Source organism: Peromyscus leucopus, chromosome 14 (genome assembly GCF_004664715.2).
Source record: "Peromyscus leucopus breed LL Stock chromosome 14, UCI_PerLeu_2.1, whole genome shotgun sequence".
NCBI classification, from domain to species: domain Eukaryota; kingdom Metazoa; phylum Chordata; class Mammalia; order Rodentia; family Cricetidae; genus Peromyscus; species Peromyscus leucopus.
Window position 1 is genome coordinate 78,663,121 of NC_051075.1, and position 22,374 is coordinate 78,685,494.

Genomic DNA, 22,374 nt, shown 5'->3' on the forward strand with positions numbered 1-22,374 from the left:
GTGATGCTGGTGTTTAACGATCTATGTTTCGCAAAGCAGGAAATGTCCCAGATACAGCAAGACATTGGGGTGTTGGGGGACAAAAAACAAAATCAAATCAAGCAAGCAAACAAAACATAGAAGGAAAAGAAAGCAAAACTAAGTCACTCACAAATTTACCTGTTTCTAAAGCTGTAGGAACGGGGTTCAGACTCTTCTTCTATAACCAACACTGATGATTTGGTTAAGAAACTAACTTGTCCAGACTTCAGATCACATGTTGTGTCTGCCCATCTTATATGGGTACGTGAGGCTTAATGAATAACCAGTGCAAGGTGGACTATCAGTAGCGGTTTGCATTACCCCAACCCACACAGCCCTCCTTCCTGTACCAATGGATTCCATCCTCAGAAGACTGAGGTGACAGACAGTTGAGAGCTTCTAGAAAAGGCCGCATATTCAGAGCTCCAGCTGCAGGTCACGCAGCCTGGCCCAAGCCTATAGGAATCTCAGTATTCAGGAGGCTGAAGCAAGACAGGGAAGTCGGATCGGGAGTTTGAGGGAAGGGAAAGGAGGAAGTAGAAAAAGAGAGAGGGAGAGAGAAAGGGAGAGGGAGAGGGAGTGGGAGAGTGGAAGGGGGGTAGGGTGGGGAGGGGGAGACAGAGAAATATTGCTATATAAGCCCCTACCGGCATTTAGGAATTGATCCCTGGGAGGGGGGCGGCGTCTACATGTTCTCATCGAACCCCTCTTCCCATCCCTTTCGGGCCACCTTTGTTACTGCACTCTTTCATCCGAATAGGTATTAGGTTGGGCCGGGTTCAATATCCAGTGGCCTCCTAGAGCCAGAGGCAAGAAAGTTCATTGACTGGATGCTCGGTGTCTCAGTTATGAAGCAGGAGCCTGGCTCTTGTCCTCTCCGCTAGACCTATAACTACTGATTCAGTAGCTCCATCCTTTGCTGCGTGGCCCGGGGAAAGCGAACTCAACTTTTGCCAACAGTAGGATCTCCATGTGTATGTAGGGTAACCCAGCCAGCTCGGATGTACTCTGTAAATGCCAGCCCACCAATCGGGCGCAGGACGCCCACTGGGGCGGTGGCCCTGGAAGGGTCAGGGATGCCCAGGCGCTCTGGACCATTGGAACTCCGCGAGCGCTGCAAGAGACCAAGCCAGTAAGTCCCCACGGCACCTCCCCCTGAGAACCAACAGGACGAGTCGCCCCTAGCAACAGCAGCCGGCCCTCGCTCCAACCGCGCTGATTGGCGGAACTCCAGGCGGCAGCGGCGTCACTTCCGGCAGCCGGAGGCAGCGGAGGAAGCCGAGGGGCGGCCATCTTGGGTCTGTGAGGCTCCCGAGGTGCCGGGGAGCGGCGGTGGCAGCCGGCAGGGCGAGGCCGGGCGGAAAGCGAGCGGGAGAAGGGAAAGCAGCAGGGCGTGGGCGCCTCCTCCGCGGCCCCCTCCATGGTTGGCGCCTGCAGGCCGCGGCGGCCTGTCTTGCTCTGCATCTCCGCTACATCCTCCTGCGCCGCCGCCGCTTCTGGGGCTGCCCGCCGCGCTGTGTGGAGCCCCCGGGACTGAGTTCCGCGGCGCTGCGGCTGCAGCGGCGGGCGGCGAGGAGGCGAGGAGCCCGCGAGGCGCCCTGAGGCTTGCGGCAGCCAGCCGGCCCGGTTCCACCGGGCTCCTCGCCGCGGCCGCCGGCGCTGGGGGAGAATGAGCCCCGGGGCCCGCGGGCGCACGGCCCGGGCCAGGCCGGGGATCTAGACTCCGGCCGGGGAGGGCAGGGCCCGGAGGCTCACGGCCGCTGCTCGCCGGCCGCCCCGAGTTGGGCGGTTTTGTTTTCGCCTTGGCGTTGTGCAGAATCAAAGCGCACTAAGATGTCCACTAGGACCCCTCTGCCAACGGTGAATGAACGAGACACTGAAAACGTGAGTGGACTGCGCTGCAGGGTGGCAGACCCTCAGGGTGGTAGCAGGGGGACCTAGCCCAGATGCTCCAGGCTGGGGTCAAGGCGCAGCCCTGTCCTGCAGCGCGCGTGCGGCCTGCGCGCTGTCCTTACGGTCTGCTGAGCATTCCCCGTCCGTGCGCTGCCGCGGCCGGTGCCTGTTGGAACCCAACTCTCCTTTCACACCGGGCAGGTTAAGATCCTGCCTGTCCTTGGTGCAAATTAATAGCGTTCAGTCGGGTCAAGTGGACGGTCCTTTAAAATGGGACTAAGCTTAATGACAACCGCTAAAACTCAGTGCTCCACGGAGAGATCCCTGTGGGCCCCCGTAGTTCCTGAAGACTGAAGAGCTCTAGAGCGGCCGCCTTTATCAAGGAGTAGCTTCCCGTCCTTGCAAATTAAAATCTGTTCGGAAGCAGTGGGCTAAGCGTTTTGAGAGGCAGATGTGGCGTGAAGCTCCGCTCTGTCCTGCTGCCCAGCTGAGAGACACCCACTGAGCTGGCTTTTCCTTCCGCTGCGCAGGTTGACTTAGAGGAGCTCCCAGGCCCATTTCAGTGTGCACACCCAGCAAATCTGTATAAAAGGATTTTGTTCGAAAGGACCTTCACAAACAAACCAAACAACAACCTGGAACCGCACTGCTAGGGAGTCACAAATGTGTAGAAGTTCTATTGAAGAAATATTTGACCTGCCCGAGTGTGCTTTTTTTTTTTTTTTGAACCCTTCTGCCGAATCAGATTCCATAGTGTTCCAGCCTAGCTTTGTCCTCTGTAAAGCATTTAGCAAATAACTTGTAAAGAAACTTCACTGGCCTTTCATTATACAGAGCTATGAGGTAACTGCTGGCAACAAAATGCCATCTCTTTGGAAAAGCTTCCATGCTCCGGGTGTTTTCATGCTTTGCACACCATCCTTAGATACGGTGACCTAGTGACATCCAATGCCTTCATTTTAATCTTCGAAATGCCACTTGGTACTTGATAGGTATTGAGTAATTTAGTCTAAATCATCTCTGTAATATATTAATATATGGTTGTATATGTTCTTCCACCTGAGAAAGATTAGAAAATTACCTAATTAGGAGAGCTTAAATTAGAACTTTCTCCTTTTCTTCCTCCTCTCCCTTTCCCTTCCTTTTTTTTTTTTCTCTCCCTGCTTCCCTTTCTTCATTTCATAGTTCTTGCTGTGTTTCTTGGGCTGCTCAAGGGAGCATTCTGTGTTTCTTGGGCTGCTCAAGGGAGCATTCTCCCCATAGCTGAGAATTACACATGCCATCAAGCTTGGCATCCTGAGACCTTTTTATGTTCTTTTGAAGACACTTACCTTTAACCTGATTGATGATCAATCAGGCCACTCTAAAAAAAATGAAGCAAGTAAATCGATTGATTGGCTTTGATCCCCTCCCCCCCTTCGAGACAGGGTTTCTCTTTGTAGCTTTGGTACCTGTCCTGGATCTAGCTCTGTAGACCAGGCTGTCCTTGAACTCATGGAAATCCGCCTGGCTCTGCCTCCCAAGTGCTGGAATTAAAGGCATGCTCCGACACGCTTGACTTTAATATGTATGTTTCAATGGGGAGGGATAAGGAGAAATCTAATTTTAGTCTGGAATGCATGGTTTAGGTGGTACTGTGATTATTATGGACTGAAGTGGCTCATTCTTTACCTGTTCTTTGTCAATTTGCTGTTTTGTGATTTTTGTGTGTGTATATTTAGAATTACTACTTTTGTCTTTTAAAAACAACCTAAGAGCTGGAGATGTGGTTCAGTGATAGAGTGATGGTCTTTTATACATGAAGCCCCCAGCTCAATCCCTGCCACCACTGAGTAAGAGAGAACAAACTTAGGTTGTGAAGGATACCCTGTTCTTATGTCATTTAATGGATCTGAGGTTTCAGCATTGCTAAAATCAAGAGGCTTATGATGGTCTTTCCAGCTGGTTGCACTAACTCACCTTGCCATGTTCTGCTTGTAGTTCTTGCGTAGGCCTGATATGGAAATAGCTGTGTGTCAGCCACAGTTTTGGGCCTGTGTCACTGTCACATCTGATGTCACTTTTAGCAAAGCCCGCCCTTACCTGTCACTACTACACAACGTAAGTTAGACTTTTCCCGGTGCATGAAGGACAGCAGTGAAAGAGACATCTCTGTCTGGTGAGAAGCTCTTCAGTTAGGCAGGGGTGTGGACACAACACCACCACTTTGGAGGTGGACGTTGATGAGCAGTCATGTGGACACCACCACAGTCAAGGTACAGAACACTTCCATCTGGAAGGGTCTCCTGTGGCCTCTGATAGCCTCTCCAGGCCCTTGGAAAACACTGCTGTTGTTTTTGTCCCTGTAGTTTGACCTTTTTTGTAATTGGGACCATAAAATGTATAACTTTAAAAAAAAATTGAGACAGTCTCACAGTGTAGCTGACGTTGGCCTCAAACTCATCTTCTGCTTCAGCCTCCTTACTGCTGTGAGTACTGCTGTGGGTAGCTTCATCCATGTAACATATGCCTGTGGGCCTGCCTCCTTTCTTTCCGAGACAGGGTTGACATAAGTATCCCTGGCTATGCATATTTTTTGTTTGTTTATTTGTTTGCTTCTTGTTTTTGTTTTTTTGAGACAGTGTTTCTTTGTGTAACCCTGACTGTCCTGGAACTCAACTCTGTAGATCAGGCTAGCCTCAAACTCAGAGATCCACCTGCCCCTGCTTCTCTGAGTGCTGGGATCAAAGTTGTGTACCACCACTGCCTAGCCATTTTTTATTATTGTTATTATTATTATTATTATTTTGGTTTTTAGAGACAGGGCTTCTCTGTATAGCCCTGGCCTTCCTGGAACTTGAAACGCAGTGATTTGCCTGCCTCTGCTTCCAAGTGCCAGGATTAAAGGCATGCACTACCATTGTCTGGGTGCATAATGCTTTTCAGATTTGTGTTTTCAAGTAAATTAATAGTTCCTTTCTTTTTTTGCTAATTAGTATTTCATCAGATGTACCATTATTTTTTTAAAAAATTCTTTTACCAGATGATGGTCATTGGTTATTATGACTAGAGCAGCTTTGCTCTGTGTGTGTGTGTGTGTGTGTGTGTGTGTGTGTGTGTGTGTATGTATGTGTGTAAAAAGGTATTTTACTTAGCCTAGGCATTTTAAATTTTAAATGATTATATTCACGTGTGGGGGTGGGCTTCCTTTTTAGACAGTATATATCTCACTGTATAACTGGCTGGCCTGGAACTACCTATGTAAACCAAGCTGGCTTCATCTCACAGAGAGCCACCTGTCTCTGCCTCCTGAGTGCTGAGATTAAATTTGTGGACCAATGCATCCTAGCTTTTAAGAAGCTCTGGCTTTCATCTGTAGTGTAAATATAAATAAACATAATTTGCAACAATAATTTTTTCCCTCCTTATACACTATTCTGTTCTCTCATGTGTTTGATTTCACATTACTATTTGCCTTCATGGATAGGAATATAAAAGTTCATCATAGTTCAGAAAAACTAAATATTTGGGGTCAGAAGATGGTGTGTCCAGCCTCCTAGAACTGGAATTTCGGGTGGTTGTGAATCATACAGTGTGGGTGCTGGGAACTCAGCCTGGGTCTGCAAGACCTCTTAATGATTCAGCCCTCTCTCCGGCCCAAAAGTAGAATGCTTTTTTTTTTTTTTTTTTTCCGAGACAGGGTTTCTCTGTGTAGCTTTGCGCCTTTTCTGGAACTCACTTGGTAGCCCAGGCTGGCCTCGAACTCACAAATTTCCTCCTGCCTCTGCCTCCCAAGTGCTGGGATTAAAAGCGTGCGCCACCACCGCCCGGCTTAGAATGCTTTTTAAAGATAAAAGAAAGTTTACCTTTTATATTCTGTTTTATAGTTGAGTTGCATAGAGATCCACTAGTAAGCCCTGCTTTTATATTTGACAGAATTAGAAATGAGTTTTTCACTTAGATTTCAAAGCATACGACACTTTGTAAACATGGATTATTTGCTAGAGAACTGGAGGTAGGGGTCTGCTAATTAACAGTCCCAGATAGGTACACCATTTACTTACTGTTAGATGTCTGTTTGGCAGTGGTCCTCAACCTGTGGGTCTCGACCCCTTTGACAAACCTCTGACTCTGAAACTATTTACATTATGATTCATAACAGTAGCAAAATTACAGTTATGAAATAGCAACGAATATAATTTTATGATTGGGGTCACCACAACATGAGAAACTGTATTAAAGGGTAGCAGAGTTAGGATGGTTGAGAACCACTGCTGTCCTGGAATTCTCTATATAGACCAGACTGTCCTCAAACTCACAGTTATATTCCTGCCCCTACCCCCCAAATTGTTCAGACTAAAGGCGTGTACTACCACACCCAACTACATAGGGTGTTTAGAAGTTAGTATAGCGTGGACTGATGCATCCTAGCTTTTAAGAAGCTCTGACTTCCTGTGAAATAAACTAATGGTGGTATTGTCTAGCCAGCTGTTGATTGGGTGATACTAAATGAAGCTGTGCTGTAGAGGGTGTACTGGATGCCTGGGAACCAGATTGTTCTTGTTGAGGACCTGCTCATCCAGCAGAACAAAGTACTCAGGGCTTTGTGGAACTAGTCTGTACTGTCTAACCTGAGCAAGCATACCTAGAGGATTGCTGTTGCTGACATGCTCATCTCCGGTTCTCACCTCAAACCTGGCTGCATTCCTACCAGGTTCCAAGACAATGATTCGGCACACCCAGGGATCACACTTAAGAAATTACTGCCTTAGTGTTCAGCTTACTATAACTACGCTACCTTTTGATTGTCCAGGTTTTTAGAAGAGAATTTTTTTTTAAAACTAGATGTAATGGGGTTTTTAAATTCTATGAGTTGTTTTGTTTTGTTTTTGAGACAGGGTTCCATCATGTAGCCTTGGATGGTCTGGAACTGCCTACTTAAATTGATTGGCCTCAAACGCTCTATGAGGTGGTTTTTTTTTTTTGTTTGTTTGTTTTGTTTTTGGTTTTTCGAGACAAGGTTTCTCTGTGTAGCTTTGGAGCCTGTCCTGGAACTCACTCTGTAGACCAGGCTGGCCTCAAACTCAGAGATCCACCTGACTCTGCCTCCTGAGTGCTGGGATTAAAGGTGTGGGCCACCACTGCCCAGCTACTCTATGAGTTTTCAATACTTGACTTTAGAAGGTGTGCAGGCTGGATGTGATGGTGCAGCACTTGGGAAGCAGAGGCAGGAGGATCTCGGAGTTTGAGGCCAATCTGGTCTACGAAGTAAGTTCCAAGACAGCCAGGGCTGTTACATAGAGAAACCCTGTCTTGAAATACAAAAACAAACAAAAGATGTGGCCATGGAATATAGGAGTAGTTACTACTTGTTCTTATTTCACTAAACTCAGGCGAAGGTACAAATTAGTTTATATAGTATCTTATTTAAGTATGTAGTATGTGGGGCTGGAGAGATGCCTCAGTGAGTAAGAGCACTGGCTGCTCTTTCAGAGACCCAGGTTCAATTTACGGCAGCCACATAGTGTCTTAAAACAGCCGTAACTCCAGTTCCAGGAGATCCAACACCCTTGGATGACCTTGGGCACTGAGTGTGTATGTGGTGCACACACATACATGCAGGCAAAACACCCATACACACAAAACAATGTAAGAATATAGTGTGAGCTAGACATGATAGTACATGCTTGCAATCCCATTGACTGGGGAGGCAGAATTGTATGTTGGCCAGTCAGTTGAGGTCAGCCTGGGCAACTTAGTGACATCTTGCCTCAAAGTTAAAATTTTTAAAAATGACATATTCATTTACTTTAAAATTTTTTATTTTGTGTGTGTAGTCTCAGAGGTCAACTTTTACCTTTTACCACATGGGCCCTGGTGATTAAAGGTTGTCAGGCTTGGCAGCAAGCATCTTTACTTGCTCAATATTCTCACTCACCCAAAATTATTTTTTTTCTCTTTTGTAAGCTTATTTTATTTTATTTTTGTATGTGTATGATTGTTTTACCTGCCTGTATGTCTGTACTTCATGTGTAACTGGTGCCCAGAAAATTCAGAAGTTTGTTGGATCTCCTGGAGCTGGAGTTGCTGATGATTGTGAGCTGCTTGCTGGGGTTCAAACCTGGTTCCTCTGGAAGGCTAGCCTTAAATCTATTTAAGAGCACTGTTTTAGTGCTCTTGACCAACCTCTAGTCTAAAATATTTACATTACGGTTCATAACAGTAGTGAAATTGCATTCATGGAGTAGCAATGAGTATGATTTTATGGTTGGGGGTCACCACAACATGAGTAACTGTAGTACAGGGTTAGGAAGATTGAGAACTCCTTAGAGACTTATACCCAGTTTGCTATAAATTGATTGTACCTGTTACTTTATTTCCAAATGGAGTGATGTGTTGGTAAGCAAGCTATGGTGGGTAATCCCAGCACTTGAGAGGCAGAGGATTGGAGAGTAGGTCAAGGCCAAACTGCCTGTATAACAACAAGACCCAGTATGTCTCTCTGTCTCTGTCTGTCTGTCTGTCTCTCACACATACAAACACATATACACACACAGAGAGAGCTCCAGGATGGCTCTGATTAAGAGCACTTGTTCTAACAGAGGACCTGGGTTCAGTTATCAATGCCCACATGGTAGCTCACAATTATCCATAACTCTAGGTCTAGGGTATCTGATGCTCTTTTCTGACGTCCTCAGGCACTAGGCATACAAGTGGTGCACCTACACACATACAGACAAAACACTTATCTATAAAAATAAATAAATCTTAAAAAAAAAAAAAAAAGGTTCTGAATTTTATCATTCGAAAATACAACCAAATTCAGCTTTAGAACTTGTTTCCAGGCTAGAAGAGTGAGCCACGGAGTGTAAACCCTCCTGGTTTGTGGCACATCTGTTTGGAATTTCAAATTAAGTTTGAATGGAAAAAAAATCTACCTGGAATGCTTTCATGTTCATTTGACAGAAATTAAAGAATACACTTGAAGGAGATAGCTCAGTGGTTAAGGGCACTTACTGCTTTTACAGAGGACTGGGTTCAGTTCCCAGCACCCACATGTTGGTTTACAACTATCTAACTCCAGTTGGGGCATCTGATGCCTTCTTCTGGCCTCTAAAGTCACCAGACACACGGGGTGCACAGACATACGTGCAAGCAGAGCGTCCATACACATAGAATACATCTTTAAAAAAGCAAAAATAAAAAGATTTCACTTGAAGCATTTGAGGTGCTGAAACAAGTGTTTGTCCCACATTTCAGAACAACCTGGGCTGCGTAGTTTGAGGCCAGCCTGGGCTGCAGTGTGAGGTACTCTATTCTCTATCTCTCTGTGTGTTCTCTTGTCTTGTCTTGGAGTTGATACACTGGCCAAGAATATGCTTATATCTGTTCTACCGACCCATATGTGCCTTCCTATAGGATTAGGAAGAGCAGACATTGACTCAGGATGACTTTCTTGGTGAAAGAGGAAAAATAGACCTTTCTGTTTTGGACTGTGACATTTTGAATATTGATGTCACCCACAGGCCTATTTGTTAAAACCTCATTCCCCATTGTGGAAAAATTAGGAAATCCTTATATCATTGGGGTATTCCCTTTCCTGAATCTCTCTTCCTAGCTCATGAGGTGAATGGTTTTGCCCTGCCAGCTAAACCATTGCCTTCTGGAATATCTGTAACTGTGAGCTAAACTCAACTTTTCTCTTAATTATCTCAGGGTTTTTTTTTTTTTTCCCTTTGAGATAGGGTTTCTCTGTGTAGCTTTGTGCCTTTCCTTGAACTCACTCTGCAGCCCAGGCGGGCCTCGAACTCAGAGATCCGCCTGACTCTGCCTCCCAAGAGCTGGGACTAAAGGCGTGCGCCACCAACACCCAGCTAATTATCTCAGGTATTTTATTGCAAGTTTTTTTTTAAAATTTATTTAATGTGCATTGTTGTTTTGCCATGGGTGTTGGGTCACCTGGAACTGGAATTACACAGACAGTTGTGGACTGCCATCTGGGTGCTGGGAATTAAACCCAGGTCCTCTGGAAGAGCAGTCGGTACTCTTAACCACTAAGCCATCTCTCCAGCCCTTCAGATACTTTATTATAGTAACAGAAGCTGACTGAAGTGATAGTTCAACTCCTTAACCTAGGATTCGTTTTGTTTTGTTTGTTTTTTTGAGACAGGGTTTCTATGTGTAGCCCTGGCTGTCCTGGAACCGGTTATGTAGACTAGGCTAGGCTCTCACAGAGATCCTCCTGGCTCTGCCTTCCAAGTACTGGCATTAAAGGTGTGTGCCACCATGCCTGGCTCCAATACTACTCTCTAATTACCTAAACTGCTCAGCCATGGTTAATCTTGAGGCTCAAACCAGGAGGTTTTGTCTGTATTTCTTGTTAATAGTTAGGTAGTTGCTTCTGGGTGGAGCCTAAATATTGTGGGGTTTGTGTTATCAGTTTGGTAGCATTTAATGTGAAATTTGTGTAAGTTCAAAGATTTTGATCACAGGATTCTGTCTAACCACTTCATATGTGGTCAGTATTTTATGACTATGCTGTCTACAGGAATACATTCTAGAATGAGAACCCTAGAAAGGAGGAGACTTAGAACCATTTCTTATTTGCCTTCTGTTCTAGGACTTACCAAGAAGAGTTAGTTAAATTGGGCAAGTGTCTTGCTGTAGGAGGCCTTGGAGGCTGTTTGGTGTTCTTTTCACATTTTGTCCCCAACTCTTCCCCCCTCTGATCCAGCCCTTACCTATTCTAGGTCTATTGTGGTACCGATAGCTTTACTGGGAGAGTAGACTTAGTCAGTCATCAGAAGAAGGTTGCCTTCTAGACAGTGAAGATACTCAAATGATAAAGCATCTTTTACGTATTATGGTAATGTATTCCAGTTTCTTTTTCCATTTTTATTAATTTAGTTTAGTTTTGTTTTGTTTGTTTTCGAGACAGGATTTCTCCATTTAGTTTTGGTGCCTGTCCTAGATCTCACTCTGTAGACCAGACTGGCCTCAAACTCACAGAGATCCTCCTGGCTCTGCCTCCCAAGTGCTGGGATTAAAGGCGTGCGCCACCACTGCCACCCGGCGTAATGTGTGTGTTTCCTGATGGTCTTAAGCCATTCCTGTGAAAGGGTTGTTCAACTTGCAAAGGGGTCACGACCCACAGATTAAGAATCAGTGCCATATATTAATGCTACTTTTTCATCTTGCTCAAAGGTCCCCTTGGTGAGACTTGTTCTGAGCACCCATGGCCCTTCCAGTCTCCCAACCTTCAACTCTTATTTCTTTTTTCTTTCTTTCTTTCTTTCTTTCTTTCTTTCTTTCTTTCTTTCTTTCTTTCTTTCTTTCTTTCTTTCTTTCTTTCTTTCTTTCTTTCTCTCTCTCTCTCTCTCTCTCTCTCTCTCTCTCTCTCTCTCTCTCTTTCTTTCTTTTTTTTTTTTTGAGACAGGGTTTCTCTGTGTAGCCCTGGTTGTCCTGGAACTCTCTTTGTAGACCAGGTTGGCAGAGATCCTTCTGCCTCTGCCTCCTGAGTGCTGGGACTAAAGGGGTGTGTCACTACTGCCCGGCCAAATCTTTGCTCTCTAACATACTTCATAACTTAAGTATTTCTTATAATCATTGTGCTTTGTCAGTTTCCCATGCTATACTAAAACTCTTTGAGAGCAGGATTGCTTTGCTTACTAATGTTATTATAAATATCTAGGGAGAAGTCATTTATTTATTATAGATGACCAATAAGCAAGTATCTGTTGAATTACTAAGATATAATGAGATGAATAAATTGGGTAAGCCCGACACAATAAATACATAAAAATTAGTCATCATTGATAGTGTATTTAAGGCTCACCACACCTCTGCCCCTGTGCCTTCTGGATTTCACTCCTGTGAGAATACCTTTTTTCTCCTTAAAGCCTCACATTACTTCCTGTGTGTGGTGCTGGTAAGACATGTAGGCAAGTATTGAGTCAGACCCTCACATTCCCTTCAGAATGATTTCTTTTTCTTTTTTGGTTTTTTTTTGAGACAGGGTTTTACTGTGTAGCCTGGCTGTCCTGGAACTCACTTCATAGACTAGGCTGGCTTTGAACTCATTGAGATCCTGCTTCTGCCTCTTAAGTGCTGGCTGTGATCAAAGACGTGCCACTATGTCAGCGCAGACTTAATTCCTTTCTTGGCTTTGGGGTTTTTGTTGTTGTTTTGTTTGTTCATCTGAGACAAGGTTTCCCTGTGTATCCCTGGCCTTCCTGGACCAAGCTGGTGTCAAACTCAGAGGTCAAACTCAGATTCGCCTGCCTCTACCTCCTGAGTGTTGGGATTGGAGCATGTGCCACCCTGCCCAGCCAGACTGATTTCTTAAAGGGTGGCATGATTGAAGGAGTCTGCGTTTGCAGGAGGAAGAGGCCCCCTGAAGCTGTGACTGAGGGAAGGGCTGAATGGATAATGTGTGGAGCAAATGGAAACCACTGTGCAGGAAAAGTTTGCTGTTAAAGACTTAAGCCGCTCTTCAATTGTAATCTTTATTTATGAGAGAGGGAAAAAAAGGGTAACATCATCTACCCCCTCATTGCTGTTGTGATTAAAGAAATATGCCTGTGAAGGGGTTTTCCCATTGCAGACAGTAGGCCTTCTTTAAATGTTAATTCCACCTGAAGACAACTTTTGTAGTTTTTCTGGATAAAGTATTTAAGTACAAAAACTGAGTAATCCAAAACCGTTGATTTAATAGTCGGGTTTATTATTGCCACTATTATTCCTTATTAATTTACTTTATTTTGCCATGCTGAGACTTGAACCTAGAGCCTCCCATGTGCTAACTAAGTAAGCACCTTTTCTCTTTAGAACATCTAGCTGTCCCCATACTGACAATTGCCAACCAAGTAAGTCTGCTTGGCCATTTGTTTATTAGCAGTTTGACGCCTGTGTTTGAACCTGTGGACTGATAATTAGACTCTCGAGGAGACCCTGCTTTCTTGGAGCTCATCAAGTAGAGTTCAGAAGTGAAGCCTTGGGGAGAGAAGGGCAAGAGCAGCAGAAAGGACAGCCTAGTGAAAGGAATAAAGGGAAGACATTGCTATTGCTGGGTGTGGTGGCGCACACCTTTAGCCCCAGCAGCACTGGGGAGGCAGAGGCAGGTGGATCTCTCAGTTTGGGGACAGCCTGGTCTGCATAGGGATTCCAGACTAGCTAAGGTTACATAGTGGAGAGACACCCTATCTCAAAAATCCAAAGATGGGGTATGTGTGAAAATGATGTGTGTGCACACCTTTAATCCCATCTCTCAAGAGGCAGGCAGAGGCAGGCAGGTCTCTGTGAGTTTCAGGACAGCCAGGACTGTTTCTACAGAGGAACCCTGTCTTGGAGTGGGGGGAGCTAGAGCCTTGTTCTGTGGTGTGTGAGGAGCTGAAGAGGCTGTATTAGAAGAGGGCACTGCTAGCAGAGATGAGTGCAGTGATGGCAGAAATGGAGAAGCGAGACTTGAGAGATTGACTTGAGTGGGAGAGAAAGTGGAGAGAGGAAGGAGCCCTGGATGACACCATCAGTTTCTCTGTAGGAGACAGAGATAATGGTTTACAACTGGTAAAAAGTAGAAGCAGGTTTTAGGGAAAATGAGTAAGTTTCATTTCCCTAAAACAGATCATTTTAATCTTGGAATGATTGATATTTTGAAACAATTTTTGTTGTTGTCCTTGTGAGTGCTGCAGGCTTTTATTTGTTCAGCTTGTTTTGTTTTTGCTTTTGACTCACTGTGGAGCCCAGGCAGGCCTCTTGAAGTCTCCCCTCCTCTGCCTCTCCAGTGCTAGGATTACAAACATGAATACGACACCAAACTGGACTGCAGGTCTTTGCTTTACTTACACATTTTTATTACACTTATGACTCACTGGGTAGCTTGGTGCATATTCTGTGGTGTACAAGTGGAAGTCAGGATAACCTGCTCAAGTTTTCTCTCCTTCACCATGTGAATGCTGGGGGTCCATCTCAGGTCTGTCATGCATGACAGCAAACACCTTTGCTGGCTGAGCCATCCAGCCCAGTCCTGTGCGTTGTAGGATGTTTCTAGTATCACTGGCCTCTACTAGCATCCCCTCAGTTATAATCTCCAAAAATATCTCCACCATTGCTAAATGTTCCCTATGGAAGTAAAATTCCCTTCTCCCTAGTTGAATTCCAGCACCTTTTTGGGTCCCTTTATTGAAAGTCATTTGCCGAAAAAGTTTATATAAAGTCAGTTTAATTTATATATAACTTAGTAAGTTTATAATAGTTGGTCTTGAATAGAACTTTAACATTCTCAAGGTTTATGCTTGTCTAGTTGCTTTTTATTTATTCATTCTTTTTTTTTTTTTTTTTTTTTGAGGCAGGGTCTTACTATGTAGCTCTGGAACTTACTGTGTAGACCAGGTTGGCCTTTAATTCACAGAGATCTGCTTGTCTCTGATTTGAGTGCTGGGATTAAAGGCTTTCGTCGCCATGGCCACCTAGTTGATTTTCCATAGAAAAAATGCTGAACCTTTTGGAAGGGTTGTGAGAAAATTAAGGGGCTTATGATGAACATCTCTCAACATCTTTTGGCTCCACCCCTCCACCACCACCTTGTGTTCTTCCTTATTACCAGCCCCCCATGTTTTTAAAACACTATGATAGAATCCAGGGCCTTGTGCATTCTAGGCAAACACTATCATTTAGCTACATTCCTGGCTCTTTCTCTTTCATTTCTGACTTTACCTATCTTTAGTTGATTGGATTTTAATATCTGACTATCATTAAATTTTCCACAAATTTGTATTTATGGCTGATACAGGAAATTCAGTGTATTAACCATATGGTCTATTATGATCTCTTCTGGACAGTTATTTTCCTAATTTATCAGGCATCAGCTTTTCATTCTTTTTATAGATAATGGCCAAATGTGCAGAAATGTAAGAGAGACTGTCCATAGATGTCAAAAAAATCTCTATTTTAGCAATTTATTTATTTTTTAATTTAATGATAAGGTTTGCTATATTGTCTTGGCTGGCCTGCAACCTGATTGTAGACCAGGTTGACTTTGAATTTCTGACAGTCCTCTGCCTTCCCAGTTCTGGGAGCATGCCTAGCTTAGATGCCCTCCTCCCCAGACAGGATTTTTTATGTGTAGCTCTGGCTGTCCTGAAACTCACGCTTTAGACCAGGCTGGCCTCTAATTCAGAGATCCGCTTGCCTCTGCCTCCCAAATGCCGGGATTAAAGGTGTGTGCCACCACTTCTTGCCAATTTTTTTTTTTAATTTAATTTTTTTTAAAGTTTTGTTCTAAAAAGCTTTTGACTGAGTATGGTTGGTGCATGCCAGTGATCTTAGCAGTGAGGGAAACTGAGGTAGAAGGATAGTAAACTTGAGACCAGTCTAGATTATAGAGTGAAAGTCTGCCTCAAGATAAGTAAAAAAAATACTGTTTTATTTATACAGAGACAGACTGGCATGGTTAGGAGGGTATGGCAAACCAAAAGCTACTATTTATTATTTGAATTGGTTTGATAATGAACAGCCTAGAGAGATCAAAGTGACAGAAGACCTTGTGACTGTGAACACAGAGGAGGAGGTGGGGAAATGGAAAAGACAGACACAAACATAAATCTAAACAAACCCCAGCAATGAACTCTGAATGACGAAAGGTACTGCTGCTGGTTTTGATCCCCACTGCCAACTTTAGGTTGTGACTTTATTTTTAAAACCTAAGTGCTTGCAGAGTATTTATTAGGTTTTCTTATTCACACATAACTTCGTTTTGGTTGGTCCTGTACCCTACCCAGTTTCAGGCATTTGCTATTGATTTCTTAGAAGGAAGCTGAGGGCATTGCCATTAAGGTTACTGCTTCCTCTTTTCCATCTGTTTGTCTCTTAGTCTTTTCTAGTTACACCAGTTGTCTTTGTTAGCTCTATCGAGTCTGCACAATATTGTGGGCATTTGGACCTATCACAGCTGAGTTGTATAGCATGCCATGATGATTTTTCCTGTATGTACTTGACACCCTCAAAATTGATTGATATTTGACTGTATATAAAATTCTAGATTGATAATCTGTCCCTTAGATTCTGTGTGTTGTGCTATATGATGTCTGATGGTGCATTTTTCAGGGAGCTACTTTGAAGTTTGCTTATATTTCTGTCCATATTGAAACAGTAAAGATGATTTGGAGGCCTGTGCAAAATACTTGCATGTGTTTGATAAACTGTGGGTCTCCTATAGGAGTCCTCTGGGGAGCTGTTTATTCTCTGTATGTTTTGTTTTTATCTCTGGGCTAGACAGATGCCAGTATAGGTGTAAGCCTAGCTGCCCATGTTCTAAGGGACCAGGCCATTGAAGAGGACAAGAAGAAAAAGCTTCTTCCTTTTCTGTTTTCAGTTCATTCTTGTTTCATGTGTGCCTTGTGTTCCCAGACATATAAGACCTTCTGCTTGGCTTTTTCTCTGTTTTTGTGAAATGGTATGTCATATGTTTTCTAGGCTGATCTTGAAATCCTGGGCACATGTAATTTTAATTCCTTACTCAGCCTCCCATGTGCCTATTTTGTCCTTTCTAGGGAACTCCCAGTTTTTTGCTTGCTTTTTGTTTCATTTTGCTAGACTGAGAGGAGACTCCAGTGTACGTATTTAACAACTGGCACATTCCAGAGGTGCTAGATATTGCCAACTCCTGAATCTTTAGGGATGGGGGATAAATAGTGTAACTCAAGTTACCCCATTATCTTTATAGCTGATTAGAAATTCATCTTTTATGTATTAAAGATATTGTCTCTGGGGCTAAAGAGATAGCTGAGTAGTTAAGAGTGCATATCCTATATCAGAGGACCTGAGTTCAGTTTCAGCACCCATATCAAGTGGCTCACAACCAGCTGTGATACCAGCTCCAGGGGATCCTCTGGACTCCATGAGCACTATTGTTCACACCTGCACATATCTGTACACATATATACATAATTTAAAAATAAAGCTAAATAGTAAAGATATTTCCTTTTCTAGTTTCTGAAAGTATGATTTTCCATCTATTCTTTTGTTGGTTTGTTTTGATGAAGTTTGAGCCCCAGGATGGCCTGCAAGTTTGTAGCTAAGGATGGCTTTGAACCCCTGGTCCTGTTTTCTTCACTTCACAGGTGTTGGAATTACAGGTGTGCTGGTGCACACCTGCATTGTCATCTGTTCATTTTTCCTTAGGTGGTTTGGATTTACTTTCATTTAAATGGACTTTTTGGACAGAGTGGAGGTAGATGTGGTCATAATCTTTAACCAGAAGTAGGTTACATGTTTACATCTCTATCATTGTGCTATTGACGGCTGTGATAACAGAGGAAGACAGATGATGATCTGGAGAAGTTGGACTATGATGCAGTTTGTGCCAGGGAGGTCTTGCCCAGTTGTCTCTGAACTGTCTTGCCTTGTCTTGGGTTGATACCTGGCTTGAAGTGATCTTCATTTTCAACTAGCACTCTCTGTTTGTCAGTCAGACTCTATCCCTTCACTTGTAGGACACCTTATTTTCTTCATCTCACCAAAATGTGACAGTGTTCTTTGCATACTTAGAGGTGCATTGTTAGCCTTTAGTTACGTGGGCTAATAAGCACTTGGAATGTGTCTGGTTTGAATAAAGATGTTCTGCAAATATGAAACAAATCCAAAATTTCAACACTATTTGTGTGTGTATTTGCAGGTGTGGAGGTGGCATGCTTGTTATGTGACTATGTATTTGTATGTGTGTAGGTGTTTGTAGAGGTTAACCTTCCTTGGGGGCCTCATCAAATGCTGTCCACCTTGTTTTGTTTTCCTTTCAATATTTTTAACATTGATTTATTGTGGGAATGTGTGTGCTACAGCATACAGGTGGAGGGCAGAGGACAATTGTGGGGAATCCGTTCTCTCCTTCTATCGTCCGAGTCCCAGGGATTAAACTCATAACACCAGGCTTGGTAGCAGACACATCCACCCGCCGAGCCATCTCACCGGTCTCTCTTTTTGTGAGACAGGGTCTCTCACTGGCCAGGTGCTTGCTGATTGGCCTAGGCTGTCTGGCCAGTGACCCACCCCAGAGGTATTCTTTGGTTTCTGTCTCCTTAACACTGGGACTGCAAATTGAACCCAGTGTTTGGCTGTTGTGTGTGTGTGGGTTCCTGGTTTGAACTCAGGTTCTCATGATGCACAGCAAAATACGGTACTGTGTTTGATCTCTTCAGTTCCAAAGACAATATTTAAAAAAATCTTAATATTATATATTACACACTGAAATATTTGTATATAAATTAGATTGAATTAGAGAAAAACTTTACCTGCTTAATGTCCTTAATGATAAGTCAAAAGTTTTCTGAAATCTGAAGGAACTTTTTGAGTATATAATTTTGGATTTTGAATTAAAGGTACATAAATCAGGAATGTAATGGACAGGATTCTCTGATTATTCTGGGACTGGAGGGGTGATTCAAAGGTTAAGAGCACCCACGTTTGGTTCCCATTACTGACATGGTAGTTCACAACCATTCATAACTCAACTTCCAGGGGATCTGATACCTTTGTTTGACTTCCGTGGACATCAGGCACACACACATGGTGCACATATATACATGCAGTGAAAACAGAAAATAACATAATCCGAAAAAGAATTCAAAAGAAGAAAGAAACAAGATTCTGGTTATATGTTGTGGTACCTGCCTGTATTCCCAACACTCAGGAGTTTGAGGCAAAGATCTTGGGAGTTTGTGGCCAACCTGGGCCCAGTAGTGAATCCAGAGAGGTGGGAGGAAATGAAAAGAGAGGAGAGAAAAAAATTTTAAAAAAAGAGAACGGTTAGACTCTAAAATTTCTCCATTAACTGTAATTTTTTGCTGGAATAGCTGTTGGGAGATGGAGGCAGGAGGATCAGGAACTCAGTCATTCTTCAGTTACATAGTGAGTTTGAAGCCAACCTGCAACCTGAGACCCTGTATCTGAGAGACAGAGACAAATGAAAAGAAATGAAAAGAAAGACAGAGAGAAATGGAAAGAAACAAGTTTCCTTAGTATACTGCCAAGAGAACAGTGGGCAGCTTGACAGTCAGCCAGGTGTGGTGTGGCATTCTGGGAGTTTATCAAATGGAGGAAGGTCTGTTCTTTTTGTTTGTTTGTTTTTGAGACATAGCCTTGACTGGCTGTCCTGGAACTCACTCTTAGACCAGGCTGGCCTCAAACTCAAAGATCTGCCTGCCTCTGCCTCTCAAATGCTGGCATTAAAAGCATGTACTACTATGCTGGGTCAGGAAGGTCCATTTTAATTCTAGTTTGCTGATAGTTTTTCTTTCTTCTTCCCCTCCCTCCCTCCCTCCCTCCCTCCCTCCCTCCCTCCCTCCCTCCCTCCCTCCCTCCCTCCCTTTCAGATTTATTTATTTATTTTTGTTTTTTTGAGACAGTTTCTCTGTGTAACAGCCCTGGCTGTCCTGGAACTCGCTCTGTAGACCAGGCTAGCCTCGAACTCACAGAGATCCATCCACCTGCCTCTGCCTCTCGAGTGCTGGGATTAAAAGTGTGTGCCACCACACCAGGCTCCCTAGATGTTTTTAAAAGTAAAATTTGACTTTGTGTCTCTGAAGAGCAAAATTTAGAAGATAGCCACATACTGTCACATACTATCTTTAACATTTGGGAAACCTTCCCTATAAATTAAGTATATGGCTTATTGTTTTAAAGATTAGACAAGATGTATGGTATGTGTATTGTGTTAGAAGGCAGCGACTAGGTCCTATTCAGGATGATTGGAAATACCATATGCAGGGGCTGGAGAGATAGCTCAGTGGTTAAAAGCACTTGCTGCTCCTCTAAAGAACAGCACCCACCTGATGGCTCTCAATCCACTGTAACTCTAGTTCCAGAGGATCCAATGCCCTTGTCTGGCCTCTAGGACTCCTCGGACCTCCTCCAGCAGGCACTGCATTCATGTGATACACAGGTATAAATGCAGGCAAAATAGCTATACACATAAGTATCAGAACAAAACTTTTAAAAGGAGTTGTAGCTTGCAAATCTGGTGGCTTATTTGGGAGATACTAAAGTAGGACTCTCAACTTCTGGTCGGTTCTCTGCCCCATAAATATAAGTACACAATAATTTTGGGACCATATTTGTTATGTTAAAACAAAACATACATATATATACACATACACACACATACATACAGATACACATATTTCTTTTTGAAAAAACGTTTATTATATATACAGTGTTCTGACTGCATGTATGCCTACAGGCTAGAAGAAGGTACTAGATATCACTATGTGATTTCTGGGCATTGAACTCAGGACCTCTGGAAGAGCAGCCAGTGCTCCTAACCTCTGAGCCATCTCTCCAGCCCCCACATTTATATATTTCTGAATAATGTAATTTATAAATTTTAGCTCTTTTTTAAAAAATTGTTTTAGTTTTACTTATTTTATGTGTTTGAGAGTTTTGCCTACATGTGTGTTTGTGCACCAGGTGTGTGACTGGTGTCTGGAGGCCAGAAGAGGGCATCAGACCCCCTGGAACTGGAGTTATGGATAGTTTTGAGCCAACATGTGAGTGCTAAGAATCAAACTTGAATCCTCTGCAAAAACGACAGGCTGTTCTGAATTGTTGTGGCACTTCTCCAGCCCTAGGCGTAGCTCTTTTAAGTAAAGACCAAAACCAAACCAAAACAAAAAGCCCTAAAATGAAACTAATATATAAAATGAAAACATTGATTGAATATAGCAAGAAATGGTAATTTTTTTTTTTTTTCCGAGACAGGGTTTCTCTGTGTAGCTTTGTGCCTTTCCTGGAACTCACTTGGTAGCCCAGGCTGGCCTCGAACTCACAGAGATCCGCCTGGCTCTGCCTCCCGAGTGCTGGGATTAAAGGCGTGTGCCACCACCGCCTGGCTAATAAAAATTTTTTAATGTCTCACTAATTAGCTATTGACCTCATTGTCGTCAGTGTATGGTGACATTAGCATTCTGCTCCTTCACAGGCTGTGATGAGGATTAGACATACAGATGCAGTTGTTAAGAGTTAAGTTCTCTTTCATGTGATAGTCACCTTTTTAAATACAGGTGCTCATCAGCTGACAGTGGGGTTACATTGTAGTAAACATTACTGCAGATGCCTTCCTAATTATTACCCTTAACCTACCAAACTTCATAGCTTAATCCAGCTGGCCTACCTTAAAGTGTTCAGAATACTTAAATTAGCCTACAAGTTTGCAAAAATTACCTAAAATAAACCTATTTTATAAGAAAGTGTTGTACGTCTTGGATAATTTAATTAAATACCTGTATCCAAAAAGGGCTGGCCGAACTGTGCACTGTACAGTCTTGGTTACTATTTCTCCATCATAGCCTTTTGGTGCTTTTAGATTGTTACACTGTGTATCAGTGGCTCAGGAAACAGTTACAATGCAGAATTTGAAGTATGGTTTCTACTAAATATACTCCATGAATGCTTCTGTAACATGGTAAATTTGAAAAACCATAAATTGGAATTGACTCAGCTCTCTGAGCACCTGATTGAGTTAAAATACTTGATCTGTTTCCTATAACAGTTTCTTGTTTTCTTCATTAAGTTATATCATGTGGTTCAATCCTTTAGGATTCAAGTGAAAGCCTTAGTGTTTTGTTCCTTCCACTAGATGCTCCTAAAACTTGGCAGCACTGCATGTCCTCTCATTTCCTTGTCTTTGTGTACATTACGTTTCAGCACACTTCACATGGAGACGGGAGGCAAGAAGTCACCTCCCGAACCGGGCGCTCTGGAGCTCGGTGTAGAAACTCAATAGCTTCCTGTGCAGATGAACAGCCTCACATCGGAAACTACAGACTGTTGAAGACAATCGGCAAGGGGAACTTTGCAAAAGTGAAATTGGCGAGACACATCCTCACAGGCAGAGAGGTAAATGCTTGTGCTTCCTTCTGCTGTGGTTTTACTCTGTAATTGTGTAAGAACCAGGATGCACATTAACAACTGGGGATTCTGCTTCCCTTCTGCTGTGGTTTTGCTCTGGAATTGTGTAAGGACCAGGATGCTTATTAACAACTGGGGATTCTGCTTCCCTTCCGCTGTAAATACACCAAGTGAGTGACCTAACCTAAAAAATGAGTAAAGTTCTGCTCTTTTCCAGTGGACAAATTAATAAAATTGTCTTGAACTGCATGTATGTCCTGTATATAAGCCCATAAGCTCACGGTGCTTGCAGATCAGTAGTTATCTGGATTTACAGGTTTATCCCATGGGTTTCCTTCCTTTTCTGAGGATTTCTGGTAGCCCATGTTTGCCAGGTTGTGCCGGAAGGCACATGCTTTCCCAGCTTTTGTGATCTTGGCTCTCATGCATCCCTTATCACAGTACATGGATCAAAACCACAAAGCTGACTTCCTCTTTGCCTCTTCTGTGGTTCAGACTTTCTTCTGCTTTGACAGAGTTCTTGTATTAGGTCTCAGCACCTGCTGTCTGACTGTCTGAAGTACTCTTTATCCTTCTGGGTAG

At 43.4% G+C, this 22,374-nt stretch overlaps 1 protein-coding gene across 9 annotated transcripts in view; it reads left to right on the top strand.

The window, feature by feature from the left end:
• Positions 1-1,311: 1,311 nt before the first annotated feature.
• The window catches only part of Mark3 (microtubule affinity regulating kinase 3), a 94,503-nt gene continuing 73,440 nt past the window's right edge, over positions 1,312-22,374 (top strand). For 5 of the 9 annotated variants that reach the window (XM_028883759.2, XM_028883751.2, XM_028883753.2 and 2 more), the window contains exons 1-2: positions 1,581-1,905; positions 21,589-21,780. In XM_028883759.2, the coding sequence (XP_028739592.1) occupies positions 1,855-1,905; positions 21,589-21,780 (243 nt within the window). In that variant the 5' untranslated portion in view covers positions 1,581-1,854. Of the gene's footprint in view, positions 1,906-20,414; positions 20,433-21,588; positions 21,781-22,374 lie in introns of those variants that run through there. The other 4 variants (XM_028883755.2, XM_028883756.2, XM_028883754.2 and 1 more) reach the window with 3 other exon arrangements.